Source organism: Natrix helvetica (assembly GCF_964273705.1).
Source record: "Natrix helvetica genome assembly, chromosome: 1".
Lineage (NCBI taxonomy): Eukaryota > Metazoa > Chordata > Lepidosauria > Squamata > Natricidae > Natrix > Natrix helvetica.
Window position 1 is genome coordinate 163,393,110 of NC_138548.1, and position 22,735 is coordinate 163,415,844.

General features: G+C 42.2%; 1 protein-coding gene across 4 annotated transcripts in view; it reads left to right on the top strand.

The window, feature by feature from the left end:
• Positions 1 to 14,187, top strand: part of ERICH2 (glutamate rich 2) — a 28,434-nt gene extending 14,247 nt beyond the window's left edge. For 2 of the 4 annotated variants that reach the window (XM_081937384.1, XM_081937386.1), the window contains 6 exons: positions 1,510 to 1,593; positions 2,263 to 2,345; positions 6,848 to 7,041; positions 7,857 to 7,914; positions 10,924 to 10,995; positions 13,954 to 14,187. In XM_081937384.1, the coding sequence (XP_081793510.1) occupies positions 1,510 to 1,593; positions 2,263 to 2,345; positions 6,848 to 7,041; positions 7,857 to 7,914; positions 10,924 to 10,995; positions 13,954 to 14,087 (625 nt within the window). In that variant the 3' untranslated portion in view covers positions 14,088 to 14,187. Of the gene's footprint in view, positions 1 to 1,505; positions 1,594 to 2,262; positions 2,346 to 6,847; positions 7,042 to 7,856; positions 7,915 to 10,923; positions 10,996 to 13,953 lie in introns of all 4 variants that reach the window. The other 2 variants (XM_081937385.1, XM_081937387.1) reach the window with 2 other exon arrangements.
• Positions 14,188 to 22,735: the final 8,548 nt, after the last annotated feature.

Below are 22,735 nucleotides of genomic sequence, written 5' to 3' on the forward strand. Positions count from 1 at the left end.
TTCAGAGTCAGAGAACTACCTTAGATAATCCCAGAACGGTTTCTGCATAATACTAGTTTATTTCCAACTTAAATATGTACTGAACTGTTGTGGCCCAGCAGGAGCTGTTGGAGCTGCCACCAGACTCCGACAGCGAGGGTTCCTATGAGTTGGCTCTGGAGGATGTGGAGGACCCTGGGCAGGGTTCTGACTCTGAGCAGGGATCGGAAAGTCTGGTCGGCCACCAGAAGGCGCCTGAGGCATGGAGCAGCGGTGAAAGCCAAAGGAAGGGGGCTCCTGATGTCATGCCTTGGAGCAGTGGGGAGGAGTCACGGGACAGTGAGTCAGACATCAGCAGTGAGTTATTAGATGCTCGTTACCGACGCTCTCACAGGCGTAAGGAGCAAGTGCGCAGTTACCAGAGGTAATTGCTCTCAGCTGCTGATAAGTAGACTCCTCTCCAGTCTATAAAAGGACTGATTGTGCATACGCCCTTTGCAGAAGTCAACGCAGGAACTATTGGGGAAGTTCCGTCTTGTGAGCGTGGCAGGCTGGATAGCTGCTATTGCATCTCCGTGCTGGAGGGTTCTGAGAGTCTAGTCGTGGTGGATTGCTGCCAAGGATCTGTCTGTCTGTCTGTGCAATAAATCCTGTGACGTAGCTTTGGCTCGGTGTGAGTCTGTGTTGGCGAGGAAGGAAGGGGGGTCAGAACACTGAACTATCCATAAACTATATTGAATAAATGATGTAAACATTGTAAAAATATATTACAGTGAAAACTTACAGCTAAAAAATATTGAGCAATATTGTAGTACAGAATTATTTTTAAAAGATTATATTTAAAATTAGAGAACTATTATACAATGAACATGATATTAATGTATTTATTGATGTTGGAATACCAGGGCTATAAAATAGGACAATTAACAATATTCCAGAAAAAGGTGGGGGAGCAAACCATTTCAGTACTCTTTCAGTGCTCCAAAAAAACTGTGTAGATATGTTTAGACCAGGGGTGTCCAAACTTGGGAACTTTAAGACTTGTGGACTTCAACTCCCAGATTCCATGCTGGCTGGGGAATTCTGGGAGTTGAAGTCCACAAGTCTTAAAGTTCCCAAGTTTGGACACCCCTGGTTTAGACAGTTATCCAGAGTTGAACTTGACTCAATAATGTTTTCATTTGTCACTCTCTAAGTTATTTAAATTTAAGAGACAAACTTGCAATAACTGAAGTATTGAAATAATGTATTTATTCTCTGTAGAGATATATTATACACTTGGTTATTATTTTGGAAAATGTATTAATTACTCCATAGTTCTCCAATTATTTTATGTCCGTCTTCTGTTTGTCTTATCAGTGTGCCAAAATCAACCTTTTACCCTAACCTTGAAAAGATGCAATATGAGAAAGCAAAAATAAAAAAGTTACAGCAGTTGTTTAAAATTATATTTTAGAAGAATCATTATTCCGTCACTGGTATTTAAAAAATTTTGCAGTGATTTTTTTTTTAAATTTTTAACCAAGGTAGTGTGGGATGTGGAAATGAACCTACAAGCAGACCTTACACTCCGTCAAAGCAGATCTTGTTATGTACAGCTAAATCATTAGAAAAGTAAGTCTCACTTCAGTTGAGTTGTTAATTAATTCTATTACAAGAACAAATTGCTGAGCTCAAGCTTTTTTAATAGTTAACTGTTGTTCAGCTGCCCAACTTTGTAGATTTTGACAAGTTTTTATAGTCTGCTCTTGAAACATTGTAGAATAGGGTTGTTGTTTTTTAAAAAAATATTATCCATGTGAGAGAAGTGCTGCCTCATGAGTGTCTATTGCCATTGTGACAGCTGGAAATTCAGAACAAAATGATCATGTGAAAAGACCTCCGTAATTGTATTGGTCTTTATGGCAATTGGTGTGAGGATAGAGGTGCCTTCCGAAATGATGCTGCAATAATAGTTTGAGATCATACACGACCCATTCCATTCTCAGTCCACAGACATGGAAATGCAGCATTAACTCTGAATAGCTGTTTTGTTCCACAAAATTAAATAGCACCACAGGTGCATTTTTTTAAAAAAAAATGTGCGTGTTACATGTAAAATGCAATTAATGTTATTTCTAATTTGGCCCTAAACATTTAAGTAATTTTGACCTAGCGATGTAGAAAGAGTTTTAAAAAAAGAAACTTTGTGACTTATTTAGTATTTATTCTATTGGCTAAATTTGTTTTGGTAAAAAAAATATATACTTTTTTTATTGTTTGGGGGAAAAATGCAATGCTAAGACGGAATCCTTTAGCGGCCAGAATTGTGAAAAAGAAAAGTCCAAAGGTGAATGTAAAACCACATGACTGCCTTGAAGAATCAGGTGAGATTTATGTCTGCATTTGTGCTTTATAGATAATACGGATGGCTGTCTGTTGTTGGGATGGAGAATAGAAGCCGGGATTCACCCAAGCATTTCCACCATGAGTAGCCTTATTTCCTCTATGTATTGTTCTGGCTATATCAGTTTATCAGGTTTTTTAATTTGGTATTTTCAGTATAGGCAAATGATGGTTCTGGACATGCATGATTTTGCATGCGTGCAGTCTCTTTTATCTTCATAAAGTGGTAGCCATTTGAGCAATAAATATGCAAAATGACTTATCAAATTTGATTGAGATTCTTATGAATAGTATTTGGTATTGCTGTGGCTACTTTTCCCACAGTGTCTGGAGGCTGGGGGGCTCTGGATGGGGGACAGCAGGCTTCAGCTGAACCCTGGTAAGACATAGGGGTTGTGGGTCTGTGGAGCCTCAGGATCAGCTTGTCTCTGCCCTCTGCTGGTATGTCTGGCACTTCCTCTGGACACTGGCTTGCCCACTCACCTGGATGAGCTCGTCTCTGCTGTTATTCCTGGTGCCTGCTCTGGTCACTGTCTTTCCCATTTGCTTGCTGGTTTCTGTCTGTCTCTCTGTCTGTCTCTCTCTCTCTCCCTCCCTCTCTCTCGCCCCCCCCCCTTCGCTGTTTCTCATCTTTCTTCACTCTTTGTCCTCCTTCATTCGGGGTGATTCCCTCTCCCTGGTGGTCATTTCAGGTTGCCCCATCCCACCACTGGCTGGGTGCCACCCCTCATGCATCCAACATCTGGTCATTGGCCAAGCAACACTGCCCCAGGACACCTGCAGTCCCCTATCTCCCAGCTGATCAGCTGTGCATCGCTGCTGCCACCAATCTTACCTCTACCCTGGGACACCCATAGCCACCCACCGCCCAGCTGATCAACTGTGCGCTGCTGCCACTGATGATCATGAACCCAGCCGGCTGTTATCCAGCGGATCAGCTCCAGTGAATACTGCTGCTGGCCAGGGATCTGGCATAGCTCAGGTGAACGTTGCTGCTCCAGCCCACACCCTCTACACCCCTCTATTACTTCTTAATTAATTGAATAAATGCAGGTAGCTAAAAGCAATCTTTGCTTCTAGTTTCTTTGTTAGTTTAAATATATAAACGAAAGAAATCTTAATGTACATTGCAACATGCTATACCTAAGTCTGTCACCCTTTCACCATGGTAGAAACATACCTGGCAATCACTTCTCCTTCCATATTTCTCATGCTGTAGCCTTTGTCTTGTTTCCAGTTCCTGGATGAGACAGACTTAAGTCATTCTTGGCTATATCAGGGTTAGTGCAGTGAATGACTTTGGTGGGAGCAGCAACAGCCATTATGTTTGCCATTAGCTTAGAAGTATTGTGACAACAGAGGGAGCCAACAGAGCAAGGCTTTTCAGCTGTTTCATTTGGATATGAATACTCCCCTTCCCCTCTGCTTTGACTCTGCCACCACTTTTCTCCCGTTTTGTCTCAACGTGTAGGTGTCAAGCTGCAGAATTGTGCATATTGCTCGGCTGGCAGGACTGAAATTGCTCTAATTCTATGGGTTACTGATTTAGCACAAGGTTGAATTAGCTAGACAGCCACATGATGTAAGTGAGATAGTCTAACTCTGAAAAGATAGGACAAACCTCCACTGGGAATAGGGAAGGAATTGTCTTTTCTTTGACGATATCTGCCTCTTGGATGTTGTGTGAGTATCTGAGTTGGAAAGTTTTTTTAAAAGTCTGCATGGTGAAATGAATAGACTTGTAGACTATTTTGTATGAAAATGGAGTGGAAGGTTGTTTGCTGAACACAGTAGAACCTGTATATGATGGAAGTTGGAATAGATGAAATACCTACCAAGTGGTTTAACATTGTGTAGAGAATTGGCTAGAAAGTGTGATGTCCTTTGGGTGGTCAACGCAGTTATAGGTAAGAAAAATTCATGGTAAAAGTAAAGGTGTTTTAGTTGGGGACATGAATGGGTCCTTTTTCATGCAGATGAAGTCATGTTATTGAGAATCCAAATGATTTTCCAACAAATGTTAGATGGATTGTAATGAATGATGCCAAGAAAATTATAGATTTCAAATTAATTACCAAGGACCAAGGTAGTTGTGTTCTTCTTAATTTCCTCTTTTACCACTTCACGTGTTGAAGGAGATGCAAGGTACATTCTTGCAATTTCTGGCGGCCTTAAGCATTATTATTTGATGCTGTCATAGTGTGCCTTTGATGTTTCTTTCCATCTTCTTCTGACCTTGTGTTCTTTGGCCTTCTCTTTTTGTACATGTCTTGTATGGAATAGAATCCCAAGGCAGCATAAGGTAGTTGTGTTTGAAAGATAAAACAGTGAATTGCTGCAAATTACACATACATGATGAGCAATTAATTCTAATTGATTTGTTTGACCATGTTAAAATATTTAGATGGGAAATAGATGGCTGTATTTTTAAACATGCAAACAATGATAGAAGAGCAATGGGTGAGTTGAAAGAATTAATGTTTGTTGAAAGAAGCAAAAACAGCCCTACGTAATGCTTCTGCCTCCCTTTTTAAATAGACGTGAATGTTAGGTATGTCAGGAGAAGTATAAATGATACGAGAACGAATTACTTAACTATGAATGGTAAAACAAGAACAAGTGGATGCAAAAAGTATTATACTGAATGGTTTGGGTTAAAGTAGATTTGTATGCATTTCTTTTTCTTCTTATCTCCCACTTTAAATTTCTTTTGCTTTTTATTACTCTTTTTCTGAAATTTTCATAGCATAGCTTACTCCAAAAGGCAATGAAGTGGTGGGTTTGTAGTGGAGGCTGCCAATTAATCAAGTTTAAATCTTCAGTCCATAAAAATGATCAATGAATCGACTTGCAAGCCTTTATAATTTCTTTTACCAAGAAAGTGTAATTGGCATAGTCTCCTTGCCCCAACTTTATAAATGCCTGCTTAGCATCTGTGAAGGATATGTCCTCACTGCTGCCATCCTTTTGCTAACCCACTACTGATTCAAGCTGCATCTGGATGAGTGGAATTCAGCAGGAAAATGTGATTTAACTTTAGTTTAAAAGAAGGGATAGAATTTCCTGTGTGGATTTCTTTTGTGTGTGAAGGGAAGCAAAACCCTTCTTGGCTAAGTTTAAGAGCTTAGGTAAAAAGACTATTGTGGAAGCAGTCATTTTTGGTGTCACATACTTCCTTTCATCTGAAGGAAGAAACTACATCAACACGTCCATGAGTGAGCTAACAAAAGAAGTCACCGTCTTCTACATCATTACATCCTTTTAGTCTAAGTAGTAACAATTCATAGAAAAATTGTCAAATATTGCATAGTTTTCTAAAGTTCTAACTCTGACTTCTGAAGTTAATTTGCTCTATGTTCACAGAGCTTCCCAGTTCTTCCCATTACCTCTCTATGAGCTAAACTCATATGATGGTTGCACATGATGTCAGTCAACCTCTCACTAAATGAAGGGTAGGTTGATATAAATTTTAAGCACAGGGAAACTATCCTGTGAGGATTGACAACTAATGTAAGTGCAGTGTGCAGTGGAATATAAAAATTCTAGTAAGTGAACCTCATGATCATTTTTAAGGGAAAGTCCTCCTACACCTGAGGCAAGTTCAGTTTAATTCCATCATTCCAGTTCCCTCAGTGACAAACCAGGTTTCTCCAGGGAAACCTACAAATAGGGTACTAGTAATCTCTCCACAGTGATGCTCTCCACATATTGTTATTTTGTATGCTATCCTGTTTTTGAAGGAGATTCCATCAGTAGACCTGCTTTTATGAATTCATCTCATTCTCATTTTAGAGCTAAGCCCTTAGCCAGCATCAGATTCTGGGGCACAGAATTCTTTAAATTGAAAGATTTTTAGGTTGTTAAAAAATGGCAATCATGCTCATTGTTCTGTTGTTGGGGGAGAGAATTTTTATCTCCACCAACCATACTATATATATTTTTTAGATATCTTTTTCTAAGATAATAGCTTAATTGCATCAGTCTTGTCTCACTTGAAATATGCTTTCAACATTTAAAATACTTGGCTGTCTTAATTTTCTTTTAAAGAGAATTGTTACTGACTGCAATTGGGTGTGTACTGACTATACATCAATTGGATGTGAAAAAAATATGAATCCAAACCTATGTATGAAGTCCATGGTTGTTATTAGACAGGACAGGATAATTCTCATGCTTCCACCCGGCTTAGAAGGTAGAACAAATACAGAAGAATATGCTATTTATTGATATCTGTGATATCTGACTGTATGTATTTTATTGGATCAATAATCCAGTGCTAGCCATTCATTTTATTGTACAGGCGCTTAAAATCATTTGATTTACATATATTTCAATATTACAAAAGAGGGCAATTTAATGACAAATATCAACCATGTGGACCAATCACATTGCGATTTTGTTTGTGTTAACATTTGTAAAGGGTTTCTATAGAATTCCAAAGGCCTCGCTTAATCCTTTTGATGGAAGTTTGAATTTTGTTTAGATGAAAAAATGAAACATTCCAAGATTGATGACAAGACTGTCAACAATGAAGTCTGTACTGAACCACAAAAGGACAGTGTGGACAAAAAAAATGATGATGAAAAGCCACCAGATAGTTCAGATGACGAAAACAACACTGGTCAAACAGGCAATGAAACTCAAAAGAGAATTGCACCACTACAATTGATGGGAGAGGTACAAGAATATACTAAACTGAAGCAGCACTGAAATAGAATTAGCTTTTCACACAAAGGAAGTAAACATATTTCTCAATAGAGTTGCTATTTCTTAAAATAGGGTTTATTTTCCCACATACAGGTAAAAATCCCATTGTTACAAAGATCGTAAAAATAATAAGAATCTACCCTATATAAAAAACATAGGTATAAGTACAATTATAGGAGACATATAGGAAAAATAGCTTTGTTTTGCACGAAAGACAAAACAATATTTTTCATTTCAACAATGTTCATATACGCTGCCTGCAATAAAAATGTAACATGTCCACTCTAATGCGGATAGGGGGTGTGATATCATTCTGAGGCTATCTTCTACCCTAAAGGCTGCATCCTCACTTTGCTTTTAATTCTTTCAGAGAATACGAGGGCTATAACATATATGGACATTGTAGTTTAAATACTTCTGACTCCAGAAGATGTATGCAGTAGCACAATATCTTCAATCTTTCGGTATCCCTTTAGTTTTTAAATTATGTCATTTTGTTCATCCAAAGTTCTTTAAAATTATACTTACACTAAGAATGACCAGCATAAGATAATGCATAGATGGACTATATATTACTAACAACGGTAGTATAGTCTGTGATGCAATATTTTATTTGTGGTTTTATTTATTTAAGATATGCTCATGGCTTCCACTGCTTCAGTCTCAGGAATGGCCATAAATAAAATTTAAAACAAACGAAGTCAATTAAATGCAATAAAACATTACATTCTCAAATAAGCTTAACATTTTTTTTCAATTTGTATATTTTAAAATATCTTTCCTAGTTTCTGAAAGCAATAATGGAACGGAAATTCAGTCTTGCAAAGAAGCTTTGTCAAATGAGTAAGTACATCATTGTGTCAGTAGTGTATTGTTGTTTATAGTGTTCATTATTTTTATTTTGTCCATTTTTTTGCAAGATTAAGTACCATATTTTTTAAGAAATCCTTTTCACCCCATTGAGTGGCATGTATGTCTTCCTCAATCTCGGGTCCTCAACCAGTGACCTGGGAGTTTGACAGTTCTGTGCAGCATCTTAGCTGTTACCAGCATTAGACTGTTCAGGGCAGAGAGCTCTGGGATCTGTTGAAGCTGCTCTCCCATTTTAAGAATCACAGATCTAAATGCTTCTTCAACCACTGAGGCACTTTGGCCTTTAATTCCCACGTTCCCTCTAGTTCCTTCTTCAAGCTCCAGTTTCTCATATTTCTGCCTGATGTTAGTGTCCCTTGGCACTGCTAACATCTATCACCACCACTATCTTCTGGTCCTTGTCTACTACCACGATATCTGGTTGATTGGCCAATACCTGCATGTCTGCCTAGATCTAGAAGTCCCACAGGATTTAGCTATGGCCTTTGGTGGAATCTCTCATCTGGACTTGGGAGGATCTAGCCCAAGGGTCGCCAAACTTAAACACTCAAAGAGCCACAAAGATCCTGAGCGGAAGCCCCCCCCCCTTCAATTCTGAAGCCAACTGGAAGTCCGGTTCTCCCACCATAGAGTCTCCTCCTAGTGCAGTGTCCCTTTTTCCTCTATCTGTCCTAACTGAAAATCCTATCAATTGTGGAGCCGACCGGTGACAGGGAGCCACAGCAGAGGGATGAAAGAGCCACGTGCGGCTCCAGAGCCACAGGTTGCTGACCCCTGATCTAGCCCACAGACAATGCAAGCTACTTGGTTGTGCTATTCAGTGTGTGCCGTTCCTGCTTGCATGTTACACCCTGCCACTATGTTTTGGACTGTCTGTTTTTTGCATAACCTGTACCTCAGAACCTGTCTAATGTGGTAGACCCCTGCTTCTTTGGTTTGGGGCTTAGTCCCGGGTCTTCTGCTGCTATGATCAGTGCCTCATACTGTCTTTTAATCCAGCCCTTTCTAGCCACCAGTAAAATTCCCCAGTGTCAGCTACCTCAGATGTCTGTCAATGGTACAACCCATGCAGGATCATGTCTTGTCTTGGTATTTCCTCTGCTTGATCCTCCTCTCATGTCTGTTGCTGCCTCAGGCATTCTCTCGGCAGCTCATCTTTAGGTGCCATTTTACTGATTTCTGGTTTCATCCAGAAAAGTGGTTTGATGCTCACCAGATTTCACCCACCCTTTTTTCAGGTGATGTACAGCTGGATCTGAGGTGGAACTTGGTACCTCTTTTTTCCTCAACATAACTCAGATTTGAGGATTCTTTAAAGCTCCAATTTTGAGAAATATAATTTTATAAAGCAGATTCCATAAGAAAGCAGGAGTTATTGTATATGTACTCACTGTACTCAAGTACATAAATTCAAAGTATTGTATTTATACTCATCAGAAATGTATAACTGTATAAAGTCTATATGTGTCTGTAGAAAAGGAGCAACTTCTGGTTTTCGTTTTGTATTTTTAATTATTTTTTATACTGTGAAGCATAAGAAACAAACAATGGAAGAAAATATCAGGGATGGTAATTAGAGAAACTACATCCATTACAGTTATTTAAAAAAACTAAATAGAGAGAAAAAAAAAGAAGGAAAAAAGAAAATTGTCAGTAAAATATCAATTTTAAAAATCCAATATTTAAGTATTACTGAATCTTGGCCATATATTTTTCATTAATATCTTGAATCTATGTCTTAAAATTAAAATCCAAAGTTTAAATATTACTAAATCTTGACCATATAGAAGCATGTTGTGCAACTTTTTATAATATAAATATTTCAGAAATTGAAATATCTCATTAATGCATTAATTTTTCATTCGTTAATATATGAATCCATGCCTAAAATTAAGTATATACATTTCTTTCAATTTACATAAGAACATATTGATTGGGAGCTGCCCAGATGGGGCGACTATATAAATATTTTAAATATATGAATTTCCCCATAAAATAATTCTTATTGCCAGGTACCAGCCTCTTACAAAGAGCTACCAGTAGAGTTATTTGTAAAAGGTTCTATAATCAATACATTTACTTCTTTAATTTCTGTATTTTTCCTAAGGCTACATTAACACATACAGCAACTTGAAACCAAAATGGAGGAGCCATGACTGGAAATGACTAAATCGCATTAATCAAAGACTCCTCAAATTTCTTACAATGGCTGCCAGTTACTTCCCCTGGGGAGAGAAGGGGAGGGAGGTTTGTTGTCAAAAAATTAAGTAAAAAAGACAAGGAAGCAAGCACAGTTGAAAAGTACCATCTTCTTTCTTGAATGGCATTATTGTGGCCTCAGTCTTCATAGACCCGGGATAGCGAACCTATGGCACATGTGCCACAGGTGGCACACGGAGCCATTTGTCAGGGCACACAAAGGCGTTTCACCCTCCACAGGCTCCAGAGGCTTTACAGAAGCCTGGGGAGGGTGAAAAATGGCTTTAAAAAAGGCTGAGCTCAGCTGGCCAGCACGCGCATGGGGACGGTGAAAAGAGCCCCCCCACCAAGGCCCTCCGGAGTGCAAAAAAACAGCCCTATGGGTAAACAGGATGTTCGGGAACAGACTTCCGGTTTGCTCATAGGGTCGGTTTAAGCCTTCTGGAGGCTTCAGGGAAGCCTCCTGAAGGTCCCTGAAGCCTCCAGAGGGCCTCCAGGTGGGGGGGGGTTGTTTTCGCCCTCCCCAGGCTTTGGTAAAGCCTCTAGAACCTGGGGAGGGCGAAAAAAGCATGGGAAAATGGGGGGGGAGCGCCTTTCATGCACGCGCTTGCGCGCACACAGACCTCTGTTTTCAGCAGGTTATCACCTAAATAGAGTGCATAGAGAATATTTTTTCACTCATGAAATAGAGGACGATGGTTTGGATTAGGGTTGGGAAGAAGTTTTTGTATTTTCTTTCACCCCAGAAATACTAATTGCTTCTCCCTTGTCAAACTCCAGTTCTGATATATGAACCAAGCAATCCTGAAGCTAAGCAGTTTCTTCCACTTATTGAGAAAAAACTGCTTCTGGGTGAGTATGATCATTGGAAATACTACAAACTATTTAACAAGCATTGATGAACTTAATATTTAAAGGACTGCACCCAGTTACTTGTTATGGAAGGGTATAAACATTTGTAAAATAATTTGCACTACGAAGAAAGCTGATGAATAATAAATCAAATTTCTGAAACAATACTAATTAAAAGCACGTTTGTTTTTTTCTTATAATGCTACTATTGTTCTTGCTACACTGAACATTTAATGCTCACAAAAACTAATGCGTGTCTTATATTCCGGAGCATCTTATACTCTGAAAAACACGGCAATTTACATCAAAGTAAGTGTACATTGGGTTAAAGAATTAATTTCAAAATAAATTATAATGGGTTGCATTTGAATGTGCCTAACGGGTGATGGAATAGCACCCACCAGAGGAACAGATCCCTTCCTTCCTGCATCCTAGGCATTTTCTAAATCTGCTTTACAGCATTTGGAAATTTACCAAATATGCCATATTTTTCAGAGTATAAGATGCTCCAAAGTGTAAGATGCACCTAGCTTTTGGGGAGCAAAATAAGGGAAAAAATCTACTTCTGCCTCCCAGCAATTTGCCTCCTTGCAACAAACAACAAACAGCAAACAGTACAAACAATATACACTGTTTGTAGTATTACATTTCAGACTATACTTGTACAGATGCTGTTAAAATTGATGTGCTTTCTGGAAGTATAGTTATTCTCTGCTATTTAAAAGAAGATACAATGGCACTGGGCCATTTCAGATCAAGCATTGATTTCAAAAAAGCTTCTTCATTTTGTTAAGCTGTCTAGAACAATAATAAAGCAATCTTTCTAAAAAATTGAACATTCTATAGGTCAGCGGTTCTCAACCTGTGGGTCGCAACCACTTTGGGGGTCGAATGACCCTTTCACAGGGGTCGCCTAAAACCATCCACCTCCACCGGCATCGCTCATGCTCAGGAGCACGTCCTGAAGCGGCAGGTGCATGAAGAACACCGGGTGGCGAAGCAACCTCCTCCCAGCTCCAGGCGCAACCCAGACACCGCCCCGCCCGGTCTCCACGCCAGGGAAAGGCTGAGGCGCTGAAGGGGGAGATGGGTTCTTCTGGGTGGTGGATCAGCCTCGGCTCCGATGGACGTCCAAAGCGAGCGCAGTCAGCGGTGCCGCTTCAGCCCAGCAGCCTGCATAGAGGCTCGAAGGCGCCTGGAGAGCAGGAGAGTGGCAGGGCAGTCGTGCCACATGCTTCAGCCGGCAGGACAGGCTCTCGGGAAACTTCTTAATCTGGGTTAAATCGATTGTTTGCACGAATTAACCACTATGCACTCTAACGGCAGGTTGTAACGATTTTTAAGAAAGAAAGAAAGAAAGAAAGAAAGAAAGAAAGAAAGAAAGAAGAAAGAAGAAAGAAAGAAAGAAAGAAAGAAAGAAAGAGAAAGAAAGAAAGAAAAAAGAAGAAAGAAAAGGGAAGGAGGGAGGAATGGAAAGAAAGAAAAGGAAGGGAGAAATGGAAAGAAAGAAAGAAAGAAAGAAAGAAAGAAAGAAAGAAAGAAAGAAAGAAAGGAGGGAGGGAGGAATGGGAGGAAAGAAAGAAAGAAAAGGGAAGGAGGGAGGAATGGAAAGAAAGAAGAAAAGGGAGGAATGGAAAAAAAGAAAGAAAGAGAGGAATGGAAAGAAAGACAGAAAGAAAGAAAGAAAAGGGAAGGAGGGAGGAATGGAAAGAAAGAAAGAAAGAAGAAAAGGGAGGGAGGAATGGAAAGAAAGAAAAAGAAAGAAGACGGAGGAATGGAAATAAAGAAAAAAGAGGGCAGAATGGAAAGAAAGAAAGAAAATGGAGAGGAAAAGAAGGAAAGAAAAAGAAAGAAAAAGAAGAGGGAGGAATGGAAAGAAAGACAGAAAGAAAGAAAGAAAAGGGAAGGAGGGAGGAATGGAAAGAAAGAAAGAAAGAAGAAAAGGGAGGGAGGAATGGAAAGAAAAAAAGAAAGGAAGAAAGAAAAGAAAGAAAAAAACTGGGTGGGTGGGTCGGGGGAAAGGAATGTAAAAAAAGTTAATAAAGTGAAACTCGTGTAAACCAGGAACTGCTGCTGGAGGCAGGCAGGGAGGTCGTTTTATCCTGGAAAATCCCAACCTGGCTGATCTTCTCCCAAACCAAGATTGGCAGATTAATCACTATGCTTTAATTATGTTCAATTTGTAATAATGAAAATACATCCTGCATATCAGATATTTACATTACGATCCATAACAGTAGCAAAATTACAGTTATGAAGTAGCAACGAAAATAATTTTATGGTTGGGGGTCACCACAACATGAGGAAATGCATTAAAGGGTCACGGCATTGGGAAGGTTGAGAACCACTGCTATAGGCATTTATAGTTATTGACTTACCTTCTTGCAGCAAACAGCAAACAGCCTGATTAGCACAAGGAAAAAAATCCTTCTGCCTCCCAGCAATTTGCCTCGTGGAGCAAACAGCAAGTTTCACTTTCAGTTTAAGAGCCTCCTGATCATCAGCTGTTTCAGGCTGCAGGGATTGCTATAGCCTATTGCAACCTTCCCAAGCCCCATTTTCCCCATTTGCTGCAAGGAGATAAATTGCTGGGAGGCAGAGGTCAAGGGATAGGGGATGGTGGGTGGGGCTACATTCAATGTATAAGACGCACCCAAATTTTCACCAAGGTGGGTCTTATATTCTGAAAAATATGGTACATCTTTTCAGCATGTAATTCAAGCTGTTGGTTGTTCACATCTCCGATTTGTTTATTACATTTTATGACGCTAAATTCTAATTTTTGAAAGGAGATAAGTAGAAATTTTTGTTTCTATTGGATTTTCTCTTAAGACCTAGTCATCTAATGGGGAACAGGAGGAAAATTCAGATGGCCAGCAAATAAACAGGCCGCATACATACTGAACATTTAGCAGAATGACTGCTTTTAAGCTTGTGTCTTTTACATTTCTATGCTAGAAAGTCAACGTGCTGACAAAGAAGATGAGGAAACTGAGGAAGAGAGCAGTGATGAGACTGAAGAAGAGACCAACAGTTCAGAAGGCAGTGAGACTGAAACTGAAACAAGTTCTGAAGAGTCTCAAGATTCCTAGAAATTTGGAAGTGCCATCAATGAGTTTCTTTTTTCTTTATTTCTGCAAAATACATTAAAATCAATAGTCTATTAATTCAGTTATTTATTGTACATACAAACCAGTGACGTGCGGTGAGGGTTATGGCTGGGGAGGCTGGTGACGTCATCAGGAAGGCGGGGAATGGGACCACGTGTGCAGACCACGTGTGCAGACCACTTGTGCAGACCACGTGGTCTCGTTCTCCGCCTTCCTGAGTGAACATTAAGGGGACCGCGGCGTAGCATTACTTCCTCCACCGGCACCAGTCCCTTTCACCCCGCTCAAGCCTTGCCGCCTGCAGCCACCGCCCGCCCTCGCTGCTCCTTTCGTTGCTTGCCCGCCCGCCTCTAAGGCACGCCAAAGCCTCCTTCGTCCCCCCCCAGCGCGCGCCCTTTTTATTTCCCTCGACAACCCCCCCATTTCGGGAAAGCTTTCCCCATTGCCTGGGGGGTGAGGGGGGCGGCTCCTCTCCCCCCACTCCCTCCGTCCCTGCCTCTCTCCTCAGCCCCAAAGCTCCGTCCGCGCGACTCACTTCCAAGGCGATGGCTGCTCCATCCCGCTCCGGCTCTGGAAGCAACCGAAGATCAGGCTGCGTCGCTCGCTCGCTCGCCGGACTGCTTCGGCGCCATTCTGGCTACCTTCATCCATCCGCACCCGGGAGATGCGGAAGCAGTCCGGTGGACGAGTGACCGAAGATCTCGCTGCCTCGCTCGCTGCCTCGCTCGCTCGCTCGCCGGACTGCTTCGGCGCCATTCTGGCTACCTTCGTCCATCCGCGCCCGGGAGACGCGGAGGGAGAAATGTTGTCGGCGCCTCCAGATGACGAACCAGTCGCTTGCTTTCGTCATCGGGAGGCCGATAACATTTCTGCCTCCATGTCTCCCGGGCGCGGATGGACGAAGGTAGCCAGAATGGCGCCGAAGCAGTCCGGCGAGCGAGCGAGGCAGCGAGATCTTCGGTCACTCGTCCACCGGACTGCTTCCGCATCTCCCGGGCGCGGATGGACGAAGGTAGCCAGAATGGCGCCGAAGCAGTCCGGCGAGCGAGCGAGCGAGGCAGCGAGATCTTCGGTCACTCGTCCACCGGACTGCTTCCGCATCTCCCGGGCGCGGATGGACGAAGGTAGCCAGAATGGCGCCGAAGCAGTCCGGCGAGCGAGCGAGCGAGGCAGCGAGATCTTCGGTCACTCGTCCACCGGACTGCTTCCGCATCTCCCGGGCGCGGATGGACGAAGGTAGCCAGAATGGCGCCAAGACAGTCCGGTGGACGAGTGACCGAAGATCTCGCTGCCTCGCTCGCTCGCTCGCCGGACTGCTTCGGCGCCATTCTGGCTACCTTCGTCCAACCGCGCCCGGGAGATGCGGAAGCAGTCCGGTGGACGAGTGACCGAAGATCTCGCTGCCTCGCTCGCTCGCTCGCCGGACTGCTTCGGCGCCCGGGAGACGTGGAGGCAGAAATGTTGTCGGCCTCCCGATGACGAAAGCAAGCGACTGGTTCGTCATCCGGAGGCGCCGACAACATTGCTCCCTCCGCGTCTCCCGGGCGCGGCCGGACGGATGTATATAATATTATATATAGTATATAATATTTTATACTATTATTCCATGAAGAGAGGTGAGGCCCTGCCTCCCTTGCCTCTACTGACCGCACGTCACTGATACAAACTATGACAGTGCCAGGCTAACAGCAAAAAATAAGAATTCCCCCCCCCCCAAAAGGACTGCAAATGAAACCAGTTTTTTCCCCTAACCCTAAGAACAGGAAAGACAAAGCCACTGGAATAAAAACCATCAAGGCATTGTGGGAAATTATAAAGGACAGTGCCAGGAAGCTCACAGAACCATCAACCACCTCAGAATTACCTAAACAACGAGGGTGAAACACACAAAATCTGGCAAAGCTGCCTTGCATCAACCTGGCCTGCCCATAGAAAAGCAGCCACTTTGAGACACATAAACCTGGTCTGAACACTTTTAAGCATATTATTGCATCACAAAGAAAACATTTGCAAAAAGGAATAACATTTCTTGTATAAATATATTTTATAAACAATTAAAAATAAAAATTCCCAAAAAAATAATTTTAAAAAGATATTCTATAAATAAAAAAAATCCTTAAAAACCATTGTTAAGTATTCCACAAGCAATAATTTATACTGTAACTATTTTAAGGTATTGTACTAGCCATAGTATACTGTAACCATTATTCCACCAGCAATAATTTATATTGTAACAATTTCAAACTATTCCACACACAATAATTTAAAATGAAACCATTAATTTTATTATTTTTATTATTTTATTAAATTTGTTAGCCGCTCCCTCTCCACAAAGGGACCCGGGGCGGCGTACAATAAATAAAACACATATTATAAAATTACACATTGTACGGAGGAGGTATAAAACACAATACAATCATTATAATAACATATAAATATTAAAATAAGTTAAATTAAAACCCCAATGGAAATTACAAGTTTAAAAATTGCCAGGAGGAAATTTTTAAACTTGTAATTTCCATTGGGGTTTTAATATTTAAAAATATTCCATACACAATAAATTACAATAAAACGATTTAAAACAATTCTATGCACAATACATTTAAAAGTATTGAGTATAGAATATTTTAAAATGGTTTATTTTAATTTATTTTGGATAGAATCTTTTTTAAAATAATCTAAGACAATTTAAAAAAAGAATCCACACACAATAAATTGAAGTAAACCATTTTAAAATATTCTATACTCAATACTTTTAAATAAAATTATTTTAAAAATTCTATGCACAATAAATAAAATATTATTTTAAAATACATTAAAAAAATAAAAGAAAAAAAACTAGGTTACTTACCAGCAGGGCAGAATCAACAGCATTCCGATGCAATGGATGGATGCAACAGGCAGCAGACAAGCAGAGAGGCAGCAGGACAGGTAAGACTGTCACTAAGCAGGTCGCTTGGCAGGCTTAGCCAGCCAGGCGAGGCTGTAGGGGGGGGGCTTTCGGTCTTCCCTCCCTCGCGGAGGCTTGCCCCGCACCATTTCATTCATTTCATTTCATTTCATTTATTCGATTTATAAACCGCCCCCTCTCCCCAAGGGGACTCGGGGCGGTGTACAGACAGGAATAAAGTGCACTATAAACAACAGAAGTACAAAATCACAGAGAAACAAATTAAACAAAGTCTGTACAATGAACATGAAATTAGTTAGTAATTAAAACCAATTAAAATACCCCAGAATTTAAAATATAAAATACCGGCCAGGAAGGTCGGGGATTAACCACCCACGCCAGCCCACCGCTTCAGCAAGGGAAGGCCCAAAGGCCTCCCCTCGCCGAGGCTTGCCGCCCGCACCGCCCACGCCAGCCTGCCGCTTCAGCAAAGGAAGGCCCGAAGGCCTCCCCTCGCCGAGGCTTGCCGCCCGCAGCCCGCGCCACCCACACCAGCCCGCCGCTTCAGCGAGGGAAGGCCCGAAGGCCTCCCCTCACAGAGGCTTGCCGCCCGCTGCCCACGCCAGCCCGCCGTTTCAGCGAGGGAAGGCCCAAAGGCCACCCCTCGCGGAGGCTTGCCGCACGCCGCCCACGCCGCCCATGCCAACTTGCCGCTTCAGCGAGTGAAGGCCCGAAGGCCTCCCCTTGCGGAGGCTTGTCACCCGCCACCCACGCCAGCCCGCCGCTTCAGTGAGGGAAGGCCTGAAGGCCTTCCGTCACGGAAGCTAGCCTCCCGCCCCCCCCCTTGCGCTTAGTTGCTTACCTAAGCGAAGCAGCAAGCTCCTGGAAGGCGAAGGGAAGGGAGTTTTGAAATGGAGGACCCGCTTTTAAACGGGTCGCCTCCAGCCCGCTCACTGATTGGCTGGACTCCTAGTTTAGGAGGGCTGGGCTAGCCTAGTTTAGTGCGGACGGGCGGGGAAGCAAGAGAGCTGTGTCAGGATGGCAAGGGCGATTGAGCGACAGGGCCGGGGCCAGTTCCCAGAAGTTACTTCTGGGTCCGGTTACTTCCGGGTCCGTTCACGATCCAGTTCCCCTGAACCGGTGCGAACCGGCAGAAACCCACCACTGCTGGTATCACTTCATCAAGCCCATCCATCACATTAAGAATTTACTGAACAGTGAAGTAGTTACTAAATTTTACTGAGTTTACTAAGTTACTAGTTACTAAGGTTCTTGATAAATGACTATCAGACTTTGAAAACCTGGTATCACTGGATCATGTTCAACAATTTTGTTGAATTAACATTAACTAAAAAGGTTTTAAATTCGATTTTGAATAAATGTGCAATTGTTGCAGCTTTGAATTTTACTGTTACTATCTTCCTTAACCGATACTAAAAAAATTGAATTCCACCACTGGGTGGGGGGCACTGAGGATTAGTTTATAGCACAAAGGGGGCGGTGGACTGAAAAAGTTTGGGAACTATCCTGAAGCGGCAGGTGCATGAAGAACACCAGGTAGTGAAGCAACCTCCCCGCTCTGGGCGCAACCCAGACGCCGCCCTGCCTGGTCTCCACGCCACGGAAAGGCTGAGGTGCTGAAGGGGGAGATGGGTTCTTCTGGGTGGTGGATCAGCCTCGGCTCCGACGGACATCCAAAGCGAGCACTGTCGGCGGTGCTGCTTCAGCCCAGCCGTCTGCACAGGGGCTCGAAGGCGCCCGAAGAGCAGGAGACTGGCAGGGCAGTCAGGCCACCCGCTTCAGCCAGCGGGACGGGCTCTCACCCAGGCAGGCACATGCCAGGATTCAAGCCACCTCGGGCCTGGATGCTGCCTTTGCCGCCCCCACTGCTGGTCCTGTCCTGCGGGCTAAACTGAGCTTGGAGGCTTTTTGGTCCCCGGGAAGGGCTGGCAGGGGAGGACGGAGGGGAGGACAGGCCCCGCCCACCCATTCCTTCCGTCCCGAGGAATTCCACTTGGGATGGAAGCACACTTCGATGTAGCTTAAGCCTCCATTTAAAATCCAATTTAAAGGGAAATTTCTTAATCTGTGTTAAATCGATTGCTTGATGAATTAACCGCTACGCACTCCCATGCCTGATTGTAACGATTTTTAAGGAAGAAAGAAAAAGAAAAAAGGGAGGGAGGAATGGAAGGAAAGAAGGAAAAGGGGAGGATGGAGGAATGGAAAGAAAGAAAAGGGAAGGATGATGGAATGGAAAGAAAGAAAAAGAAGGGAGAAATGGAAAGAAAGAAAGAAAAGGGAGGGAGGGAGGAATGAAAGAAAGAAAGAAAAGGGAAGGAGGGAGGAATAGAAAGGAAGAAAAGGGAAGGGAGGAATGGAAGGAAAGGCAGAAATAAAGAAAAGGGAAGGAGTGAGGAATGAAAAGAAAGAAAGAAGAAAAGGGAGGGAGACTGGAAAGAAAGAAAGAAAGAAAGAAAGGAGGAATGAAAAGAAAGAGAAGAAAAGGGAGGGAGAATGGAAAGAAAGAAGAAAAGGGAGGGAGGAATGGAAAGGAAGGAAGGAAGGAAGGAAGGAAGGAAGGAAGGAAGGAAGGAAGGAAGGAAGGAAGGAAAAAAACTGGGTGGGTGGGTGGGTGGATGGAATGGAATGTAAAAAAAGTTAACTTAATAAAGTGAAACTCGTGTAAACCATGAACTGCTGCTGGAGGCAGGCAGGGAGGTCGTTTTATCCTGGAAAATCCCAACCTGGCTGATCTTCTCCCAAACCAAGATTGGCAGATTAATCACTATGTTTTAATTATGTTCAATTTGTAATAATGAAAATACATCCTGCATATCAGATATTTACATTACGATCCATAACAGTAGCAAAATTACAGTTATGAAGTAGCAACGAAAATAATTTTATGGTTGGGGGTCACCACAACATGAGGAACTGTATTAAAGGGTCACGGCATTGGGAAGGTTGAGAACCATTGCTCTAGATGAATGGGACTACAATCCCCTTAATACCCAGCCAGAGTTATCTTTAGTTATATCAGCTGTGAATGATGTAAGCTAAAATCCAGCATAACACTTTAAGGAAGGCTGAAGAGATTATCAAAATATCTTTCCTGTCTTCATATGGGTGTCCTCTCGACAGTTCTATATAATACTAGTAGCTGGATACCCGTGCTTCATGATGAAACTATGTGATTGGGCTATAGGGTTCACAATCTGTTGACTCAGTGGTGGTTGGTGCTTGAAACACGTAACGGAATATCACTCCCACCGCCTTGAGTGTGGAGGCAATTCCATAGGTGGAAGGCGTAGACATTTTGGTGAGGTACCAATGTTTAGTACTGTAAGGAGCCCTGGACTGCTTCTGAGTGAAGGAGTGGAATGTCTGCCAGTTTGAACTGAGGTAACGGAATGTGTGGCAACTGGCAGTTGGAATAGAGTTCTTTTCAGGTGGGGAGGGGGAGTAGAACTCCTTAGCATCAGAGTGTGTTAATTACTGTATAAGAAATTCTGATGATCCGATAGTCATTTTGAATAAATCCTTTCTTAGCAAGCACCTAGAAGCCAAGAGGAACATATGTGCCAAGTTTCAAGTTTATAGGCTTTACGGTTCTGGAGATTTCGTGATGAGTGAGTGGTACTTGCCTTTTATATATATAGATTATCTACATTTCAATTACCAATATATGATATTTTTGCTATATGTAGGTATTTCTACACACACACACAGACACACACACAGAGATTACTGAAATTAGTTCAGCAACTCTAAAGTAGGTCTGTGCTTAATCTGTTCTTCAGCTCCAATTATGTTTTAGTTCCAGTTACAATTAGATGTTGTATCTCTTGCTTAGCAGCAGCAGCAGCAGTAGCTGCAGCTGAAAATCTAGGAAAAAACTCTGGGTTAGAATGCTGAACTCTGACCTTCTGGAATGTTCCTAAGTGCTAAAAGGCAAAGGAAGAAGTCTCAAGCCACCAATTGACCCAGAGAGATAAGAGTCTGTCTAATCTTGTAGAACATTCATACCAGTTTTATGCCACTCGACCCCAAATGCTCTGGGGAGTTCACATCATATCCTCAAACAAATTAATAAAATCTTTTAAAAATGCAGAACTCTAAAATATGTATTTGAAAGGATTTGATTCCCTTTACTAAACTCTTAATAGAGAAGAAACTTGAATCAATTCCAGATGCAAGTTGTTTTATAATAATAGACCTTCCATAGAAAGAGAATTATGTTAATGTACCATTGCAGCATTTTTTTAAAATGGCCTGCTAATGACTTAAATAACCATAAAGGTAGGAGTATGCATCCTGCACATAATTTTAGCCTACTTTGTGCAAAGTGGGGAATGCTGCAGTGAGTACCTTTAACTGAGTTCGGGCTTTGTAGTGTGTCTGCATAGAAGTAATGCAGCATCTCGAAGAGGCACCAATTATCAGCCATGTTGGTAGAGTCTGAAATTATCTCCAGGGATTTTCCGATGATGAATACACTGCAATCTTGAGGTTATATGTGGATGAATTTTCCAATTCCACCTCTCTCTTCCAGAATTCATTGGGTTTACTAGTCAAACAAATTTTAAAAACCTTGATATACCAGTATATGTTTCTCCTTATTAATTCGGAAGGAATTTAAGATCTGTGAAGCAGGTCTTTTCGGAGATAGCAATAGCGCTTAGACTTATATACCGCTTCACAATGCTTTACAGCCCTCTCTAAGCAGTTTACAGAGTCAGCATATTGCCCCCCAACAATCTGGGGTCTCATTTTACCAACCTCGGAAGGAGGAAAGGCTGAGTCAACTTTGAGCCAGTGAGAATCGAGCTGCTGGAAATCAGCAGAATTAGCCTGCTATACTGCATTTTAACAGGGACGTGGTGGCTCAGTGGCTAAGACGCTGAGCTTGTCGATCAGAAAGGTCAGCGGTTCGAATCCCTAGCACTGCGTAAAAGAGTGAGCTCCCGTTACTTTCCCCAGCTTCTGCCAACCTAGCAGTTCGAAAGCATGTAAAAATGCAAGTAGAAAAAATAGGAACCACCTTGGTAGGAAGGTAACAGAATTCAGTGCACCTTCGGTGTTTAGTCATGCCAGCCACATGAACACGGAGACATCTTCGGACAGTGCTGGCTCTTTGGCTTTGAAATGGAGATGAGCACTGCCCCCTAGAGTTGGGAACGACTAGAACATATATGCAAGGGGAAACTTTACCTTTACCTTACTGCATTCTAACCACTGGGCCACCATGGTTCTATCAATGTAACCAGAATACTCATACCTTCTGAATCCTGAACTTTCGGAATCAGCAACAACTCAATATTGATTTAGTTTTTTCTCCTGCATCCAATCTTTTGCAACCCAGATATCCAGCCCCAAACTCACAGAACAGGAGAAGCATACTTGACTACCATCATTTTGCTGATGGAAAACTGGGTCAAAGCAGGTGCACAATTGTTCCTCAAAATGTCACATAGACCTTATACAGGAGAGTTATCTTGCATCTGGGTGGGATTTCTTAAGGAGCAAAGTAACAGTCACCTAGCACTATTTTCTGGAATGATTGCATGGGAGAATGAATTCAAAGATCAGGTTTATCAGGCAAGTCTCCTTTTCCTCCGGAATCCAAAGTTCTGTTGCGGCCTTGGAAAGAGGATTAAAGAGGTCCACCCTTTTAAGTAGAGAGTGCATCATAAAATGGACAACAAATCAAGCATGTGGGTGGGTAGAAGGAAGAAGG